Source organism: Sciurus vulgaris (assembly GCF_902686455.1).
Source record: "Sciurus vulgaris genome assembly, chromosome: 11".
NCBI classification, from domain to species: Eukaryota; Metazoa; Chordata; class Mammalia; order Rodentia; family Sciuridae; genus Sciurus; species Sciurus vulgaris.
In genome coordinates, this window is record NC_136472.1 from 115,996,407 (window position 1) to 116,016,844 (window position 20,438).

The following is a 20,438-nucleotide window of genomic DNA, read 5'->3' on the forward strand; positions in this document are numbered from 1 at the left end:
ACAGCTTCAACAAAATAAGTCCTCTTGCTGACATGCCAGGAAAAGAGATTTTTTGTCATTTGTCCATCTGTGACCACTCACTGACCAACTTCCCAGCCCAACAGTGATCAGCCAGAACAGTCTCTCCCCAGGCACCTGGCGCTCACTGGCAGCCAGACTCCCAAAGTCATTCTCATTCATTCCTGCCACCATCCGGTGTGTCTGGTTAGACCCAGATGGCATCTATCCCAGCAGCAGTCCTTCCTCAAGAAGGGCGAGGCGTTTAATACGGGTCCAAAGGGCTAAGATAGAAATATCCTTGAGTGCTTGAAAAAAGAAGACCAAAGAAATTAGTATGCCACTAGCAGTATTTTTTTTTTTTTTTAAATAGAGCCAACTCTTGCTTCAAAACATTTAGGTTGACCATTGGACTAAAACCTTAATAAGAACAGGATACAGAGCTTCCCTAGGTGAGTCTTGGATTTGGGTTTAATTTTACTTCACATAAGCACCCCCAAAACTAGATCTTCTGTTATATAAATATGTGCCTTTTGGAGGGAGACAGATTGTTGACATTATAAGTAAGTAGAGGTGAATGGTTCATATTACTGGTGAGAGAATAAACTTACTGTGCAAAACCTACTGAATGATCATAGACTTTTGGAAAAAAATATTGTATAATTTAGGCTAAAATTTTAGTTCCTCCAACACTCTTTTCTGTTTTAGGACAACTTGCCCAGACCTGGAATTATTTATTTATTTTTATTTATTTATTTTAGTACAGTGAGCATTTCAATGTCTGCTCAGAGAAAACTTTGAAATAATTTTAAGATTTTCACTAATTTGAAAAAGACTCCTGCTGCTGCATTCAGAAAGTTACTTCTTTCTTACCAAATTTCATTTTGAACACTTTGGGCAGTAGACTTAGTTTAAGCAGCAGCCATTTTTTCTCATCCTGCATTCACTGGATGCCTGGGAGCATGGAGCTCACAAGTTCCCCTGGTACAATATCTCTGAAGTTCTTTACTTACTGCACATTCTCCTCAGGAGGAGTCTGTGCCCCTCTCCCTGTGAGAATCCTCAGTGGGCACCAGTGGAGGTGTCCAGGACATGCTGGGCTTCCCCTTGAGGAAGCTCCTTCCTCGCCCTGGGATTTGTATCATTCAGTTTTGCCTGGAAAGTGCCCTGTCCTTCCCACTGCACCGTGTGTGTCAGGGAGAAAAGAGAGGGAATAAAACCTAGAAAAGTTTGGGAAAGTTTCTTTAAATACTTCATGCATACCTGTGAAAAACCAGAGTAGATTCTATCTGTGAAAAGAAACAAAAAAAAGAGAGAGAGAGAGACTTCAGCAGAAACCCAACTTCATTTAAATGTTGGAGGCAGCAGCTTTGTTTGCAGTTTTAATCCCATGCCGGTGGATGCTAATTCTGTAACATTATACAGTTGCCTTCTTTTGGGTACAAAAGGAGAAGGGGGGTTTTCTTTTTGTGTTTTTCAGTGCAAAGTGATTCTGATCAGAAAGAACCAAGGCTTCAGCTCCAAGTACCTGACATTTCCAAATGAATCTACTTTTTTTTTTTTTTTTTTTAAGGGGGGAAGGTCTAGTTTTTCAAGGAAAGGACCTCTCTACGCAATCCTGAAACTGATCTTTAGATTTACTTTTCCTTAATCAATAGAAAAAAACCTCGATTGCAACTCAACACTTCCCTGACTCTAGCGCAGAACTAACTGAATTTTTGGTTTTAAGAGTACGGATTCAGACATCATTTCAGGAATCAGAAATAATTGGCAGCAAGTTGAGGAGAACTGACATGAATTCTTGTTTTACCTAATTTTTCCTGGTTGACCAAGATTTGGCTTAATATTTCTGACTCAGTTCCTCCAGTGTCTACAGAACAGGTTAGTGACATTTTTCATAAATACAAATGTCTAAATGAATCCTCCGTTACTGCTCTCTGCACTGTTTCCCTGAGGGCTCCTGTCTTAAACTTGCGTGGCACCTGCTCCGCTGGAGCGGTGTGTGTCTCTACTGAAGTTCTGTGCCATTTTCAGCGAAACTGACTAATATTTAATATGTGCTTCAAATTTCAATGTGTATAACTTAACAACTGGAGATTTACAATAAAAGTCTCACAAGATGAATTCTTTACTTTTTTCATGAAAGTTTGGCTGAGAATGGTGATAACCTCCGATGATAAGTTTCTGTAAGAACACTGTTGGGGACAAATTTCAGAGGCTAGACACATACTTTGTGTGTGTTTAAGTTGGGGCTTACATGTGTGTTTGCATCTTAGCTTTGGGAGTGGCACACACCATCCATGCCCCTAATGAAAAGCAAAACCATAGTAGAACTGATTATAAACTAATGTGAGAGCACGTCCAGTTTTGCAATGTTCTTTCTTTAATTAACTTGCTGGAACTAATTACTTGCTTGTGTGCTGGGTTCTGTCTTTATTGTCATTCCAAGGAGCAACGCTGGTGTGGTTCCTTTTTATTACCAATGTAGCTATCATTCACTTTGCTATGGAAAGCTGGTAGAGAGCCTCAGACAACACATGAATCTGAACGGTAAAATGATGGGTTGGCTCCAAATCATTGAGAAGGTAATGCAAACAATCAATTCCCTACCTGTAGGAATGCATGGTGTCTTCACCAACATTTCTTTGATCCTGATGGAAAGCCCTCGGGAAAATCAGGAAAGCCAGTCTCAGATTTTGTGTTCTTGAGATACAGCCCAAGACCTGGACCTGCGGAGTTAGGTGCTCTTTTGGGGGGGGGGGGGGCTTAATCAGATGCCACCTTTACTCAGAGCTGCTCTCATTGATACTGTATAATTACCTGACAATTTGCGTGATCTCATTGCACTTCCAGATGGCTTCTGCTGGGGTCTAATTTGTTCATGAAGTGTTGAACTTAGGAGGACCTGCAGCCTTCAGGGAATTTCAGCCCGACTCAGAACTATTGATATTGTGATGTGAATTTGTTCTATGATGGTTGTGATGTCTTGGGATTTGCCACCAAACACACCTGGTGTTCTATTTACTCTGGCAAGCTGGGGATTTTTTTTTTTCTTTTTCTTTTTAAAATTCCAGGATGAATTATTCATCATTACTTAGAATTTGGGTCTCTTTCATCTTCGCACTTGTACGGCACCAAGGTGAGTACTACAGAATTCCATAAAGCTCTCGATTAGCATGCTCTTGAATTTATAAAGAGACACTTTTGTTGGAACCATGATTGTAAGGGCAGGTGTACATGTGTCTACAGATACATTGAGAAAAAAATGTAAATCAAATTCTGTTGTTGAGGGTAAAATACATTAACTTTGAATGATGTTCACTTATATTCTCACTTTTTCTTATTTAACCTGGAACACAATTTGTAGATACTGAAGGAGTTCTGTAAAATAATGCAAATTATTTCTATTAAAAGTATGTAGAGGAGGTGCCTGATTATTGATTTCCCTGAAGGCATTTAACTTGTATTGGAGACTTTAAAAAATATATTTATTTTAGCTCCAAATTAAGAAGTTACAATGGCACTGGTGTTGGTGACTGTGTATCAGTGACCTATGACATGGTCAAAAATTTAAAACTGCAAGTGGAATAAGACAATTATTAACTCTGTGGTTCCTTCTTTTCTCTGTCCTTTTTCTTTTATCTCTGCCCTGGGTAAATGAAAGGCCACACATATTTCTTTTTACTGTTGTTTTCTTTTTTAAAAAAATTTTAGACAAGAAAGATGGGGCAGTGCACATTGATCTTGAACTTTTATGGCTAGAATTCTAAAGTGTCTTTCTTTATTTTGCTGTTATGTTTGTTTAGTTCAGCTGGTGAATGGTTACAAGTCTTAGATGAACAGATCTATATGACCATGTGAGGCTGCAACTTTTTCCAAGATTGGGTGAATTGAACTAGCTAGAGTGTGTAAACCCCACAACAATCCTGCTGAACTCCAACCTCCTACCTTTACTCCAAGAAAGTATATTTTCTTGGGTGAAAAAAGAATCCTGAAAATACAGTTACGTTTATTGTGAACATTTCAGCTTAGAGCAACATGGGTAGAGATATTCCTTATTTTACAAACTCTGATACTATTGATAGGACATGCTGCTATTTATATTTATCTATATAATTTTTAAGAAATTAAAAATGGCTTCTGAGATGGAAATTGCTATAGTTTAAACCTACTCGCTTTTTGGGGGGGCGGGTACCAGGGATTGAACTCAGGGGCACTTGACTACTGAGTCACATCCCCAGCCCTATTTTGTATTTTATTTAGAGACAGGGTCTCACTGAGTTGCTTAGTGTCTCACTTTTGCTGAGGCTGGCTTTGAAATCACAATCCTCCTGCTTCAGCCTCTGGAGCTGCTGGGATTACAGGCATGCACCACTGTGCCTGGGAAACCTACCCCCTTTTTATTAAGCATTCTTTTATTATTTAACAAGTACTTATTGAATATTTATAATATTAGATATCCATATTGTCTGTATTGTTTTTCAGACTGAAAATCTTCAAATGCATGTTCTTTCCTGTTCAAAATCACAAACTAGTCAGGATCACTCAGGAAAAGAAGAAATTTGAAACTTGTTTCACATTTGGGACAGACAGAGAAATCAGGACAATCTTCACGCTATTTTCTTTCTGCTCCATGAGGGCTTATGCGTTTTCCCATCCTAGGCAAATTGGCCAACACTGTCCAAAATGCCAATTAACCTTTCCATGAACATTATTGTAATTCAAGGTGAATTTGAGCCCTTTAACACAAGTTGAATGCCTTTTTCTTACTTGGGCATGACACCTAAAATTTCCCCATGAAGGACAAATCCATAGCATGACTTGATTTGTTACTATTTGTTTGAGGAAATCTATCACCCTCAATTTAGTGTCTGTGCCTAAAGTTGTAGTAGGTATTATTATAAAGGAAGTTTTTTCCAAGTTCCTATCTTACAGGAATTTAGAGTTTGTTACTATTAAGTAAACAGGAATGTTAGAAGATCCTGCTTCAAGAACTGATTGTAACATGGAGTGTTGCCCTTTGGCTCAGTGCTCCTGGGATAAACTATCGACAGTGCCTCCTACAGGTTGAGTTGATTGGTTTCCCTGAAACTTCTGGGGTTAGGGGAACAAGGCACACACACTAATGCCTGGGCTAGTTTTCTCTGCTGTCCTACATTGTGAGCCCTCAGAAAGAGATCAGCTCTTTGTCCAGGCAGATCTTTTCCTGCTCTGCTCCAGAACTAGGGAGCTGGCACTTTGCCCAGTGCTCTGGGCTGCTCTCTGTCCACTCTGTGCGCTCCTGTACGTAAGCTGTTTTCTCTTCACTAACAAGACTCCCAATGGAGCAGGACAGTCCTTGGCCAGTTGCTCACAATCCTATCGACTCCATCAGCGCAGAACAGGGACTTTCCCAAGAAGAGGGCCTGACGTGGGAATGGGCATGAAGGGGCCAGCCTCTGATGGCTGTGAACGGGGACCTCAAGAGCTAAGGCCAGAAGTCCAAAATGGATCTACTGCTGTCCCTGAAAATGACAATTTTTTTAAATGGAAAAAAAAGAGATGATGTTTCATTGTTCTATTTTTATTCAAGAGAAGAAAGAACAGAGGCAGAGAAAAGAGACCCGAAATGTAGATAATTTCATAAATGCAATTGGACCTGGTGCTTAGTAACATAGACCCTGGGGAAGTTGTCTCATTTCTTTTGCCAAACCAGGCCACGCCTTGCAAGAGTTAGAATGGGAAACTTAGAAGAAATAAGCCAAGTACCCAAGGAGGTGGTGACACAGTCACAGGAGGGGCCTGTGTGTGTGTTTGTGTGATGACTTTCACCTTTGACCAGGAGGATGAGGAAGCGCCCTGGGCCTCCTCTCCAGAGAGTTCTCAAGTGCCCAACCTCCCTGGGCTCAGAAGATCCCATGTCTGCCTTTTGTGAACAGGAGATGGGCACAGAGCCTCTCAGATCCAGCCCTCAATCAAGGTCATTCACAGGCCAGTTACTACAAACCCTCTCCTCCCACTTTGTCCTGGTTCCAACTGTTGTTTACTTCCTTCGGGGCTCTGGTATCTTCTTCTCCTATTGTGTAGCAGGAGGGAGGAGACTCCTTTCAGGAGAAGACCTGGTAGTAGGATTCTTGGCCTAGAAGGGCACACTATGGCCACACCATCTTCTCTCTACCTTGCTTTCTAGTCAAGAGGCAAGGCCTCCTGAGCCATGCCAGACCTAGAGGCCTCCTTGCAGTACTCTGACAGCCCCAGGCAGTGTGGTTTCACTGCCTTCCAGCAGATTCTCACCATTGCTCTCTCCAAAATGCACCGCAGCCTCAGAATGGAGCACAAAGTGCTTTCTCCTGAGGAGAAATGGTGTCCTTCCTATTTCCCCTTTTCCAGAGGCAGAAGGTAAAGGCCTGCATACGGCTTAGGTTAGGATGAAAGGCAAGGCTCTTTGACTTGTGGTTAGCTAGGAAGCCATACTCAGAGAAGCTGGCTTTACACGAGACGGAAGTAGCTGGCCAAAACCAAGAGGGAGTCGTCATTGGCCTAACCACCGTGTTTCTTGACAGCTCAGCCCAGGGAGCTCATGTATCCATTTTGGCAGAATGACACCAAAACCCCCAAAGTAGATGACGGAAGCTCATCTGAAATCAAGCTGGCCATCCCGGTGTTGTTCTTCGGCGTTCCTTACCGCACCGTCTATGTAAGTGGAGGAGCAGCCCAGCTGTTGCTCTGTGGCGCTCTGTTTTGTTTGTCATTAAGGAAAGCATTTTAAATACCCTCTCCCAAGGCTCTGGAATGGAGGATTTATTGGCAGCCAAAACGACAAGTTCTGAGATTTCATGAGCTGATAGGTTTTATGATTAAGAAAGTCAAAGGTATATTTAATGGCTAATGTTCATAGTAGAGGAGTATACAGGGCAATAAATTGCTTTTGTGGGTGATTAAACACAGAAGTGAAGCAGAGGCCCCAATGCCATGAACATTATTTCTGCTACTCGACAAGATAAAAAGATACAATGAACCACAATAGGAGCAATATCATTTTTCTTTCCCTTCTGGGGGTGTGAAAAGTTTAGGTACCTGCTGTTCTTGGGCTTCCAACCAATTTGAAGCAAAGTTGGAGCTCGGGCTAATCAACTATCATATAAGAGTTGTTTGCAGAATTGGCCACCCTCATTGGGTCTGTACCATTTTCATGGCTTCACTAAGAAATAGTACCTTTCTCTGTCAGCGCTCCCCTGGGCACCTACATACTCAGGCGATTTTTTGGATCATTGGTTTAGCTGCTAGTGAGATTGTTGCACATCAAGAGAAAGGTTCAGAGTGGCTGAGACTTTTTCTATCTTTGGCCCTGAGGGACTAAAGGAGCTATATGTAGATTATACCATAGCCTATCCTAGTCTGTGTCCTGCTCAGAGAAATGAATGGAACTCCGAGCACCTCTACCTCTTGTCCTCTCCACTTCTGAGACCTCTGCTTTCCCAACTTCTGATGTACAGCTGATTCATCACTAGCGAGTGAGGGCTGAGTCCCACTCAAAAATAGTTCCTTCTTCCAATACCTAGCCAGTGGCTATTACCTAACCATTGACCCTGAATTGACAGCATCAACATCACCTGGACCCTTGGTAGCAAGGTCACATCTCAGGCCCCAACCCAGTCCTACTGGATCAGAAACTTTGGGAGGAGAGCCTGGTAATCTAATTTCATGCACCCTCCAGGTGATTCCAAAGCTCACGAAAGTTTGAGAACCACTGATTTTAACTATAGAATATAATCAAAACACATGTGAGTCATTGCCAGCTTCCTCTGCGAGTCTGTGTGTTTTAATTACACCTATTATTCCCTAGCAAACACATCGCTCTGGCATCCTGAAATGCCTTTTATGCTCGGCTCACAGCAGGGCCTCCCTAGTCTGTGTTTGTAATAGCTGACTGTGAGTTTTGGAATGTGTTGACCTGATTTTGGAGATGAGAGGGGAGTACAGAACTTCCATTCCCAGTACCTTAGCTTCCCAGGTCTCTAGAACAAATGTATTCAGTTAAGCTGTTTTTTCCCCCTCCATTACATAATGCGGCAAGGAGCCTGAAAAATTCTTGCCCTTGCCAAAGGATAAACCATAGTTTGGGGCATACATGTTCCAGGGTAAATCATTTTGAGTTTCTAGGTCTTTGAGTAGTAGAATCCTTTGGCAAACTTCTGGGTTGTTCCCTGTTACTTGAAGACAAAAGGCTGTTAACATCCCTCTAGCGTGATCTCCATCTTCCTTCCCCAAACCCCATATGCTTGTTTCCAAGGCATGACAAGGTGCCCTTACCTAGGTGCAGATCCCTTGCCTGTGGGTCACTATTAATGTTCATGATGTTATTGATCAATAGGGACCTAAACAACTGGAATGTAAAGGAAAATGGCCCCGGTCTCCCTATGCAGGAGCCGCATACATTCCCGTCATGGAAGTTTCTGCTCCCAAGCTATGCAAGTCACTGGGCAAATCGGTTCACCTCAGAGACAGGCAGAGGCTGGGTTATTCATAGGTCCTGTGCAAGGGAACATACTGACTTGTGATTTGCGGTAAGGTTTTGTAATTGCATAAGTTTCCTGAACCATTTACAAATCACGAAGAAATCACCATAAACAAGTCATTTACATATATAATGTAAAGTACTCATGTCTCAATTTTGAGGCAGTGATTGTACAAGGAAGCTATCAAACTGTAAGAGGCGGAATGGAATTGGACATCTGTAGGTCTTAACCTTGTCCTTGTTCTGAGTTCACAGTTCTGAGTGACATCAACAGAAGTCTTAAAGTTCTCATCTAGAGCAGGAATACAGTTCATCCTGAGATCTGAGTTCGATGAAAGAGTATTTGATTTATCTTTCTCTGACTCTCCTCTTTTGTTACAAAATAAGAATCAAGGTCTAATAGCAAGCTCCTCGAATTTTAATTTAACTTGCTTCTGTGTTTTTGTTTTTCCTTTCTATTTCGAATCTGTCATTCTGAATCTAGCTTAATTACCCACATTGCCCCAAGGCTGACCTAGCACACACATACAGGCACAACCTGGTAGTATTTGGTAAGTGCCAACAGAGATAGGACAGACACCATGAAATTGAGACTGACTGTTAATAAGAAACAAAGCCGACTACAAACTGAAAGTGAAGAAAAACCAGCACGTATGTCTGGAAGTACAGGAATCTTCTCCTTTGAACTGTGGTGCTGACATTGGGGTTTCTAAGTCAGTAGTGGAGAAGTCTTTTCCATTCCTACAATTAGGCAAATGCCTGTCTTTATTTGTGAAGTTGTCCTGGTTTCAGATCCATTATGCAAAACCTCTCTTATTTTGTAGGTCAATAACAACGGTGTTGTCTCCTTCAATGTGCTAGTGAGCCAGTTTACACCAGAATCCTTTCCCCTGACGGATGGGAGGGCCTTCATTGCTCCATTTTGGGCAGATGTGCACAATGGAATTCGAGGCGAGATCTATTACAGAGAGACCATGGACCCTGTCATCTTGAAAAGAGCCACCAAGGACATCAGGAAGTACTTCAAAGACATGGCAACCTTCTCTGCCACTTGGGTTTTCATTGTGACATGGGAGGAAGTCACGTTTTATGGAGGCAGCAGCACCACACCTGTAATAATTCAAACTTTCCACTTTCCGCCTCATATCCTGACATCTAATTCTTGTCCATCTTCACCACCGTGAAGGAGTCTAATTGGTAGAGCTGAGGAATGTCAGTTCACTTGAGTTAAACTAATGGGTCTTGCCACCCACTTTCCAGGAAGCAGAGGGAAATATCAGAGTGAACCAGTCCAGTCAGCTGCAATATTTCATAAGATGTGTCACCCCAGTCACAATTCATTACGAATATCTAAAAGAGTCCCTCAACCATGTTCTTGCCGCAGGTGGCATTCCTGTTTTGCGGGAGAGTGATCGAGGCACTGAGATCTATTCCGGCCCCACGGTTAAGGGATCCAGAGGCACAAATGTTTCCCTCCACGGTTAGATTCCTTTCTTCCCAGCTCCATAGAATCTGGTAGAAAGAGAAAAGTAGGGTGCTGGATTTGGGCACAAATGACCTGGCTCATTATATTATATTATAACTTTTGTTATTATGAGCAGGGTTGATATTATTCATATTTGATGTTAATTAGAGTGGGCAGCTAAAGCGTTTCATGAATAAAGTTTCAACATCTGCTCTGAAATCCCAAATGAGCAGTCAAATAAAAGTCAAATAAGAAAGATTATCGCTGGCATTATCGTAGAGATAATCAACTTTCTACATAAAGGGACAGAATGTGGTTTTCATGAAAGCCTGCAGCTTGTTTGGGTGACTTTGACAATGGAGGTTTTCGAAGTAGCAGACACATGCATCTTCAACTACTTAATTTCCCCAGTAAGCAAAGATAGTCAAAAAACCTACCCTCCCCTTTCTTAGAATTATTTCAAATTCCATCTGTTTTCCCACTTCCTTGGCAATGACTCAACTGTTTAGGGGTAAAACAGAAACTCCCAAGTTACAGAGAGGTTGAAAAGTGCTGGCCTTGCAATTTGCAGCTTCAATGCAATGAGCACATTGTGTTTTAGCACTTTCTGGCCAGAGCATCTCTGAGCACTTTATCTCTAAGAGGTCCTGAAGAACAGAAAGACACAAGTTTTAACAGTGGATGCATTGGTTAGAAATAACCTCAAAGAAGCATACATTTCCCTCTGTCATGTTATGGATGGCTAACGACTCCTCGGGTGATGTTTTATGTCCTTTAAGTCTCATATCTTACAGCGTTAGAATGCAGGATGCCAGCAATCGATACATTTTAGTGTCAGTGGGGAAAAAAAAAAAGAGAAGGAATGCCCATCAAACGCTGACCACCATTTTTTCCAAAAAACTTCCATTGGCAATAAAAATGGCAAGATAATTTAGATACTTTCTGCTTTGTACTTTGGAGTGAATTTCTGAACAATGTGAGATCTCTTTCTATGAAGATGAATGAGGAAACATCTAAGTGCTTTGAGTTCCTTGGAGACAAAAGACGATGCCCTTCTCTAGAGCTGCAAGTGTCCATCCATCCCTTCCTTTGAAGAGTGCCCTACCTGTTCCATATAGGAACACAGATCATCAGGTTAACTGAACTCTGGCTTGAGAGATCTTTTAGAGTCAGACAGTGCCTCGGAAGCCCCATAGAAAGAGAAGGGGGCATGTTTATTTCAACGAAGGAAATCCAATACTTATAGAGGGCTTACTATGTACCCAGTTCTGTAAGAAGCTCTTTTTACTTTTCATTAAAACCCCATAAAATGTTCCCTCAACAAGTACCAGCTCATAAGGTGAAGTAACTTGCCCAAGTGGCAGGAAAAGGGATTCAAACCTTCTAAGAGGCAGAACAGGGGTTCACACGCACTAAATCCTCACCTCTTTCTTCAGCTGCCTCCTCCAGGTATCATGGGAGGTCCTCTGAAGCAAAAGGGGGTTTTCAAGAACTGAAAAACAAGTTTTTGCTGAAACAAACCCAAAAAGTCTTTAAATGAATGTTAAAGAAATCTGTATGCGTATGGGTATGTGACAGCAAAGGACAGTGTGCATGGGGCTGGTGTGCATTGGGGGCTGGTGTGCATGCAATGCAGTTAGCCTCAGGGTGCTCTTGAGATGGCTGGTTGGATTGGGAGTGACTTACGTGGGGTGGGAAATGGATTGCTCTCAAGAGCTGCTTGGACCAAACGTATTTCCAACTTTACTTTGGGGGAAGGAATTCACTTCTTCAGGGAATCCTGGTTTGAAAAAAGGTCTAACTGTAGTCCTTATGTGACCTTGACCTTGCACCTACCCCTTGAACCTGACCCTACTAATGACCTTATAGCAATCTTGAGCTAACTGCTCACTCATCTCTGTGTCCCACTTTCCTCTTCTTGTGAATGAAGTCAAAGAATGAAAACATACACCTGGGCGATTCTATCATAGACAGCATCAGCTATGGCAGGCTCAGAGCTCAAGGAGAAAGTTCTTCTTTACAAAAAGGGCTCTTCTTTACTTGCACCTTGCCCCTCCCTGGGACCTTCTAGAAATAGGGAGATCTGGGGCTTCCAAGATCCTCTACCCCAGTTTGATTACACAGGATAGGAATTTGGGTCTTCCTATGAGTTGGACAAAATGTTAACTGGGATGGTATCTGGAAGCTGGAGAAAGGGCTAGAATTGAAAAGAAAAAGGTCAATGCAGCCTCTGCTTTCAGCTCTATTTTTTATTTGCATTTCCTGAAAATGAGGGGTTGGGATTAGGAAAGGGAAATAGTAAAGGACAGAATTTGCTATAGCTTATTTCTGAGAACTCTTTGCAAGGTTTGTTTGCATTTATAGAGCATCTCTGTCTCAAAAAGTTTAAAATTAAGACAGCATGTAATGACAGCGCACCGAGAGGTAGAACGGGAGCTCTGGCTGGAATCCCATTTGCTGTGTCAGGGTCACTGTGAAAAGTCTACAGAAACTCGTTTTCCTTAGTTTTCAGTTTTCTTAAGTGTAAGGTGGGAATGGGGGCTGGAGGTGCCCCTCAGTAGTAGAGCACTCTCCTAGCCTGTTTGAGACCCTGGGTTTCAGCCCCAGCACCACCAAAAGAAAAACCCTGCTGGGAACAGGCCAAAAATATTGGCCATTTTAACATTGGTCTAAGTTACAGATGAGCACTGAGAATTTTCAGATAGAAAGTAATACATGAATGCTCAATTAGAGGAGCAATTTCTTCCCACAAAGTGCTCTTTAAAAACCACTTTCCAACTTCCATTTTAAAAAGGGGAGACATCTCGTCAAGATTCTCAGTGTTTTCCAGGAATGGAGAGAGCACAATCCAGAGGACCATTTTAATCCCACTGACTAGCATTTGCTCACCCTTCACCCTCCCACCCACCCCGCTGTGGGAACAGGTATTTGCATCCCGTCCCTGGCTCCACGGCCGCCTATAGTTTATTCTCATGCTGCCATCTATAGGTGCTCTCGTAATATCGCAAGCTCAGCGAGGGCCTCTGACTCTTCTGTCTGGTCCAAGACCGAGATGTGAGCTGGGCGCTGAGTCAGACTCCAGGTTTATCCCAGGCAATTTCTCTTTTAGATGCACCATCCCACATGTCTCGCTTTTCCCACTGGAGGCGAGAACAAATTTAAAGAGAAGGCAGAGCTTGAGGGTCGGGCTGCAGAACAGCTCTGAGCTCTTGGGGACAGGGTGTGGGGGGACGTGTGGTGGGTGTGCAGAGTAAGGGAGCTGCCACTGAGGATAACACTTCCTGGGAATGGCATGAGACTATCCTATTCCCTCCTGTAGGTGAACACCTTCCAGGCCGTCCTGGTGTCTGATGGCTCCTACACATTCACGCTCTTCAATTACTATGAAATCAACTGGACCACCGGGACAGCAAGTGGTGGGGACCCCCTGACAGGCCTTGGAGGAGTGATGGCACAGGTAGGTGGTTCTCCATGTCATCATCCCACCCATTTAAATCACTGCGATTCCTGCTTGTGCTGCTCAGCAATCTGGACCGAGTCCTGCCACCACCTTTTAACTAGAGATGCTGAGTGGTCTTGCAGGTGGACTGAGAGGCTTGTCTTGCCCATCTTTGATATTGACCTGGAGGGTGGGATGAACTAGGCAGTCCTTTTGCACTTTAACGGCAGCCCCAAAGAATCCAGGGGAAGGGGGTCACTGGATTTCAGATGTGCTGAATTCTAAAAGTAAGATAATTGGACCAGGTAACCAACATGTGCTCAAAAGTCTTATCTTCCTTTTGTGCTCCAGGCAGGATTTAATGGTGGAAACCTCACCAATTTCTTCAGCCTCCCAGGCTCAAGAACCCCTGAGATTGTGAATATCCAAGAGACCACAAATGTCAATGTTCCAGGCCGCTGGGCGTTTAAAGTTGATGGGAAGGAAATTGACCCGGCCAACGGCTGCACCTCTAGGGGTAAAGCATTTCCTGTTCTCTAAGACAAAACAGGGTTTGTTTGGTTTAGATTGACAGGCAGGCTTTTCAGCCACGGGGGCGGCCTCATTCCGATGCCTTACTCTTTTGACATCTCTCTGCTGGGTAATGGAGATCAAGGTAATTTTAGCATGCGCATTCATCACTCCGAGAGCTGAAACTCTGCATTTGCTACACTGCGGCTTTTTCGAAGTCCTTGCCTGCGGTGCGAACGCAGCTTCCAGTTCTGCACAACTCCAAAGTGGACTCGATCTTGAATGATTTTTCAGGCGGATGGACAGAAGGGAACCCTCCTGTTTAACATTATTTTTGTTGTTGTTGTCTCCATCCCCATTTAAATTTTTCTTCTCCTTACTCTTACTCTGCCATCTGCACTTTGTAGATCCACAGGAGTGGGCGGACTTGGAGTGTTGCCAAGTCCCTAGGAGGGTAAATCAGTACTTTCTAGTACGATTAGAAAGAAAGAAAAGGTAGCACAGTCTTTCGGGCAACTTCTCTTAAAATCTTCCCAGCAGCAGTAAAACATGCAGGAATTTGGGGAAAATCAAAGCTGGCTTTAGGTCTCTGTGAACAAGCTGTAGTCGAACCTCGGTTTCCTTTACACTGGCATCCAAAGTTTGGACTTTTCTCTGAACTATCACAACCTCTTTGGATGTGCAAAGTAGCCTTGGACTCTCACAGGAACAACCCCACTTATAGATACCTACCTCTTATGTGTTCAAAAGTATTCAGAAAACGGGATTTCTGTTAATATGTCTGCCTGAAGGAGTAGAGGCTACAGCAACTAAAAGAAGGAAATAGGGCCTGTCTGTCCACCTGTCTACTCACCCCTCCCTACTCATCCACCTGTCCCCATCCATCTATCCCTCCATCCACCATCCATCCATTCATCCATCCATACATCATTCATCCAGTCCCACCAATCCAGCTACCTACCCATCTATCTACCTAGCTAGTCATCTAACCCATCTAGCCACCTACCTACTTATCCATCCACTCACCCATTTCTACCTCCATTCATCCATCTGTCCACCAAACCAGTCAGACAGCCATTGCAAGTTTCCAAAGAGAGCTCCAGTGATTGCCAGCCACTTTGTGAGGTGCGGGGGTAAAGGTCTCCCATAACACTAATCTGATAGAAGTGACAGCCACAAGAACAATGGTGACACAGTGTAAGACATATTGTGGGAGACCCAAGTACAAGGTACTGTGGAAACAGGAAGACCTTGAGAAAGTGTTGTTAGGTCTCTAGGAAAGTTCCGAATTGGAACTGTAGAAAGCATGGCCTGCATGTTTTGGCAGCCCAGAAAAGCTCCAGCCTATCTCTTGATTCAGGTGTAATTTGTTTAACACACAGAAAAGTCATATTCACATGGTATGAAATGCCCGTGCCCTCTGCCTCCACTACCTGCACCGTGGCCAGGTTTATCAAACTTCTGCCTTTGCCCCAAGGTGAGGTCACATGTGAAAAATGGCCTGCCTGGCCATCCGTACTTTTTGGACTCTGTAAAATTCCCCATGTTCAAAATAGCAAATAAATGCTTTAGAATTTGGCCAGTTTAAAACTGTATAGGAAACAATCTAGTCCCAAAGCTCACCAGGAGTTCTGAGATTTTGTGTCCCCTTCCCTTGTGGAGGGTAAACACAGCCTCACTTAGGTCTGGGAGAGAGGCTCACGCCATGCATCATTATGCTTTTCCCCTTTCTGACCTGGACTAGAGCCTGACAGGTTCCAGACCCTTACCCAGACATCTCTTTCCTTTTGTCCAAGCATCACGCTGCTGACTGGCTGTGGACCTGCACACCAGTGCCCACTGACAGCCTCTCACCTGAGTCTTGGGAATGAAATGCTGTGATAATGGAAAACATTGGCTGGCAGAGCTGTGGAGTTGGTCAGATGCCAGCTGTGTACAAAGTCCCCACTTGGACTTCATTCTTTTCCTCCTGAGTTATGGGTTTGGGTTTCATATACAGGACAAATTCAATATCCTTATACAGACTACTATGCATTTTTATGTGCTGCTGAATGTATATCAATCTAATGAGATTGGAATTTGGCCTGGGTGATAGCAGGAGATGCAGTTCCATAGAACTGGTTTATTATATCATCATTTCACAAACAAAATCGTCACGGGAAGTCTACCTTTTGGTCCAAACCTCCTCTATTCAAAGGCATTTTCCTCTCATTTATTGGAAGCCTGAAAATGCACAGTGGAAATGATATTGAAAGGAGGCCGTTACAATATATGCAGCCTTGAATTAGTGCCAAACAGTGTTGAGGATTGAAGGCCCATTTTAAGGGCTAATGTGTATGACCTAACTGGGAATGTGAATAAATCTATTATTTCATTTTGGGGCACTATTCTCAACAGGCATAAAGCATAATTGCCTGTTGAGACATGTTCCTGTTGGACGGGTCTAGAAAGGACTATCCCTGAGGCACCCTTGCCTTCTGCTTGAGTTAAGCTCGTAGGCTTCTGCGATTTGAAAGACATTCAGTTTATAAAAATTTGAGAAATCTTAGCCTACTCTTTTCAAACTACCAGTGATTCCTGATGCACGACATTCTTCTCTTTTGCAGTGCTGTGGATAGAACCCAGGGCTTCACACATGCTATTATATTAGTTACATTTCTTAAATTGTGTCTTCTTAATATTATATTTCTTAACATGGAGACTTTGATACGATCCCTTTCAGAATTTCTCAATTTACAAATGTGGCTATCTCTATTGACATGTGTCAGTTCCTTTATAGCATCACTGGGCCCCAGGAGGCAGGGAGGAGAAAACAACATTAACATTTTACTGGATATTAAATCAGGAGTTTTGAAAATTGATCGCATTGTTGTGACCATTTCAAGTTCCCTTGGTCCCTACACCCACTCAGGACTAGATCACAGACCTCAGACTAGAGACATTCCTGTTCAAGTGAAGGTTGATGTTAGCAAATGACAAGTTCCAAGTTTTTTGATGGAGGAGAGTCTTTATATAGGGAAGTGATTTAAAAGATTAAATGTCTACTAAAATAAATGGCAGTGAATATTTTCATTGGCACATACCTTGAAGCCATTCCCCTCCCCTACTGCATCCTCCTTTTGACCTAGAATATGTCAAGAAGTTCTGTCCAGTGGATTGAGAGGAGAGTGCTGGACTTGGACAGGGCCTAGAGGTAGAGGGAAGACAACTCATATATACATAAGCTCTGCTTACGCAGAATCCACAGGATTTATGGGTCTTTGAAATTCCACACAAGTGGTCAGCTCTTCCCAGAATCTTCCCAGGGAGCAGGGATTTATCCTTCTGCATCTGACTCCCAATTTGTGCTACTGACCTCTTTTGGCACCTAAAGGGCTTCCAACAAATGTCTCTTGACTGAGTGAACAAATTAGCAAATAAACCATTGCTGAGTTACCTGGGTACATCGGGTCATCTTTCAGAATACCCCTCCTCAGATTACTGAGAAGAAGGATGTGATTCCCTAGTGTCATGATCTTTCACAGACAGAGGCAGTGCGTCTTTCCTTGAATGTGGGTTTGCTCACCAACTGCGGAATTGATAATGCCAAGAGCTCAGCCTGGATTCAGACACACCCATCTTGGAATCTTGGCTTTAACCCCTAGCTGCTGAGTGATCTCAGATGAATTACTCAACTACTCCGAAGCCTGTTTCCTCACTTGTCAAACATGGACAACCCCTGTTGTGTGGCTTACCCAGCATAAAGAAAGTGAAGCATTTAGCCCAACTCCTGGCACAGAAGGTAAGTGCTCAGTAAATGTTGGCTCTGATGTCCTTATTCCCCAGGACAGTTCCTTCGGCGAGGGGAGGTGTTTTGGGATGACCTGAACTGTACCATCAAGTGCCGCTGTCTGGATTTCAACAATGAGATCTACTGCCAGGAGGCCTCTTGCAGCCCCTATGAGGTGTGTGAACCCCAAGGCAAATTCTTCTACTGCAGTCCTGTGGAGACCAGCACGTGTGTGGTGTTTGGGGAGCCGCACTACCATACTTTTGATGGCTTCCTCTTCCACTTCCAAGGCTCCTGTGCCTACCTATTGGCCCGACAGTGCTTGCAGACTTCCAGCCTCCCCTTCTTTAGTGTGGAGGCCAAGAACGAGCATCGAGGAGGCTCTGCCGTCTCCTGGGTGAAGGAGCTTTCTGTGGAGGTCAATGGCTACAAGATTCTCATCCCCAAAGGAAGCTATGGAAAAGTCAAGGTGAGACCCTTTCCATCCTTCCTGGGCAGATGGAGAAGCTAGAGATTCTTCAGCCTGGGGAAGATTTCCCCAAACGTACCAGTTCTGTTCATTATTTCTTCTACAATACCAAAAAGATGCATGCTCTTCCTGCCCTACAAGTGCCTTGTGAGATGCTTTTCTTGCCAAATTTTATTTGTACAATAGCTTCACTAAACTCTCTCCTCAAAGTGCCTATCCACTTTTTAATTTAAAGTATATTGACATCCCTAGTACCCTCATGGGTAGACACACGCACACACACACACAATCACACAGCTCAGAAGTAACAGGAAAGAGAGGTCAGTTTAATTTCCCACGGAGCTGGCTTTCAACAGCTGTAGTCACATGGCCATACCCTGACCATGGTGTAAATCCACGAATCAGGGGTTAACAATTCTTTCCCCACCCCAGCCCCCATCCTGTTTGCCTAAGAACTGTTGTTTCATTTTCAGAGACAGCTCCACATTGATTGATGCCTCTAGAGGATCTGGAGTAGCCTTGGTGGTTTCCTTAGTGAGGCCTGTGTGGGAAGTTCCCATGAAAGATTTGCCCAAACACCTCTCTCCCAGAATCCACCATTCCCCTCTAGAGTAACAGAGAAGAACATGGGCCTCTGCTGGCCTGTTTAGCATGTGCAAATGAGACTTGTCACTGTCCACCTGGATTTCAAGCAGAGGCACGGACAAAAGAGGGAGCACAGAAAGCCACTAGCAATTACTCAATTTGTGAAGGCCCCAATTTTCATAATGTTAATGAAACCTTGTTGCAACCACGTATTTATTCAAGCAAAAATAACCAAGACCACGAGAGAGGTCGATTGCTGCAACTGGTGCAATCCTTAATCCTCGTGCATGGAGGTCTTTATGGAGATTACAAACCAGAACTGATGCCAGTACGGGGATTTCTATTTAAAAAAAAATGCATTGTAGGTTTAGTTGATGTAGCATGCCAAACAAAAGGTAGGATTGGGGACTAATTCCACATTCTCTGGCTCTGCCCTTCCTAAGTCTCTGCAGCTTAATAGTCTCATAATTAGGAAAGTGAGCCCTTCCTGTTCCTGAAATGCCAATTTGCTTGTTATTTGGTTAGTCTCTCTAGGGAGAGCCCTGTATATCAAATCAAAGCTCAGAGTTCAGTTACAAAAGTTTGGAGATTCTCCATTTGAAATTTATATTGTGCTGTTGAGCACTATCCTTTCTCTATAGGTAGCTGCTAACCTTTCAAGCTACACATCTTCACTAGCTTTCCTCTACTTTGCCTGTATTGTGAAGATGATGTGGATGATATTTGTAGTGGAAAAAGAAAGCTTCATGCTTTATTCCTACTTTCCATTTTGATTAAAATTCTTTTTCGCTCACAGTCAGACTTTTTTTTTTGCCCCAGAAATAAAGGGGCACTGTCATTTCTTTCAGGCCCAGCAGCTCTGCTAATTTTGTGTGGCTCTGTTCCATCGTCCAGGCGTAGGGCACGGATTCCTCAATTTTCTGTAGCGACAGGGAGATGTGGATGTGAATATAAATGTTTCAGAAAGAAAAGGTTATGTGACTCCAACTGCAGGCTAACAATGGCTGCCTTTTCCTTTTGCCAAATGGTTTCTAGTGTCTTTGAATACACCTGCTCTGCTGGGGACAGTGGCTGGATGGAAGGCAGAGCCCTGACCCAGGGTGATGTGGGGACAGGCAGGGAGAGGACTGGAAAGCAGGAAGGAGCCCCAGATGCCTGGGAGGCCACTGTCTCCTTCAACCACATTGTGTCAGGCTGGGAATGGATGCCAAGCTCTGTCCTTCCAAACTATGAGCCCCCTTTCTCCAACCCTGTCTCCAGATGCTGGGGTTAGAGGTGTGTTCTCACTAGAGATTTTCCCCCTGTTAAACCGTTCTCAGATAACAACATAAACAACTTAGAATTGCATATGCTAATGAGGCCAGAGAAAGGCAACATAACTCAAAATCCATATGTAACAAAGACCTCCTTCTAGCTAATACTTGTAGATTTTCCTATTTCTCACTGAAGTGACCCCAATAGAAAGGGAGCCAAGGTCAACTAGGCCATAGTAACAAAGAGCTCAGACTCTGGGGTGGAACCTGCCCAAGTCCCTGTGCTGCCACTGCCAGCCCAGTAGCCTCTTTGACTTTCATTTTCTTCATCTGTAAAATGGGGGTAGTTGGGTTGTTTGGAAAGTACACTTGGGCTGTGGTCCAGAATCGCTGCCTCTCTTCAGCACTGGGACAGAGACAGCAGGGAGCCCTGATGAGAACTTGGCTTTGGAGC

At 43.5% G+C, this 20,438-nt stretch overlaps 1 protein-coding gene across 5 annotated transcripts in view; it reads left to right on the top strand.

Moving 5' to 3' along the window:
• The first annotated feature begins 281 nt into the window (after positions 1 to 281).
• LOC306640145 (alpha-tectorin) overlaps positions 282 to 20,438 on the top strand; it is a 70,776-nt gene continuing 50,619 nt past the window's right edge. For 2 of the 5 annotated variants that reach the window (XM_079104099.1, XM_079104103.1), the window contains exons 1-7: positions 1,563 to 1,878; positions 3,072 to 3,136; positions 6,540 to 6,673; positions 9,319 to 9,606; positions 13,279 to 13,416; positions 13,750 to 13,915; positions 17,734 to 18,146. In XM_079104099.1, coding sequence (XP_078960225.1) covers positions 3,073 to 3,136; positions 6,540 to 6,673; positions 9,319 to 9,606; positions 13,279 to 13,416; positions 13,750 to 13,915; positions 17,734 to 18,146 — 1,203 coding nt within the window. In that variant the 5' untranslated portion in view covers positions 1,563 to 1,878; position 3,072. Of the gene's footprint in view, positions 450 to 1,562; positions 1,879 to 2,477; positions 2,583 to 3,071; positions 3,137 to 6,539; positions 6,674 to 9,318; positions 9,607 to 13,278; positions 13,417 to 13,749; positions 13,916 to 17,733; positions 18,147 to 20,438 lie in introns of those variants that run through there. The other 3 variants (XM_079104100.1, XM_079104101.1, XM_079104102.1) reach the window with 3 other exon arrangements.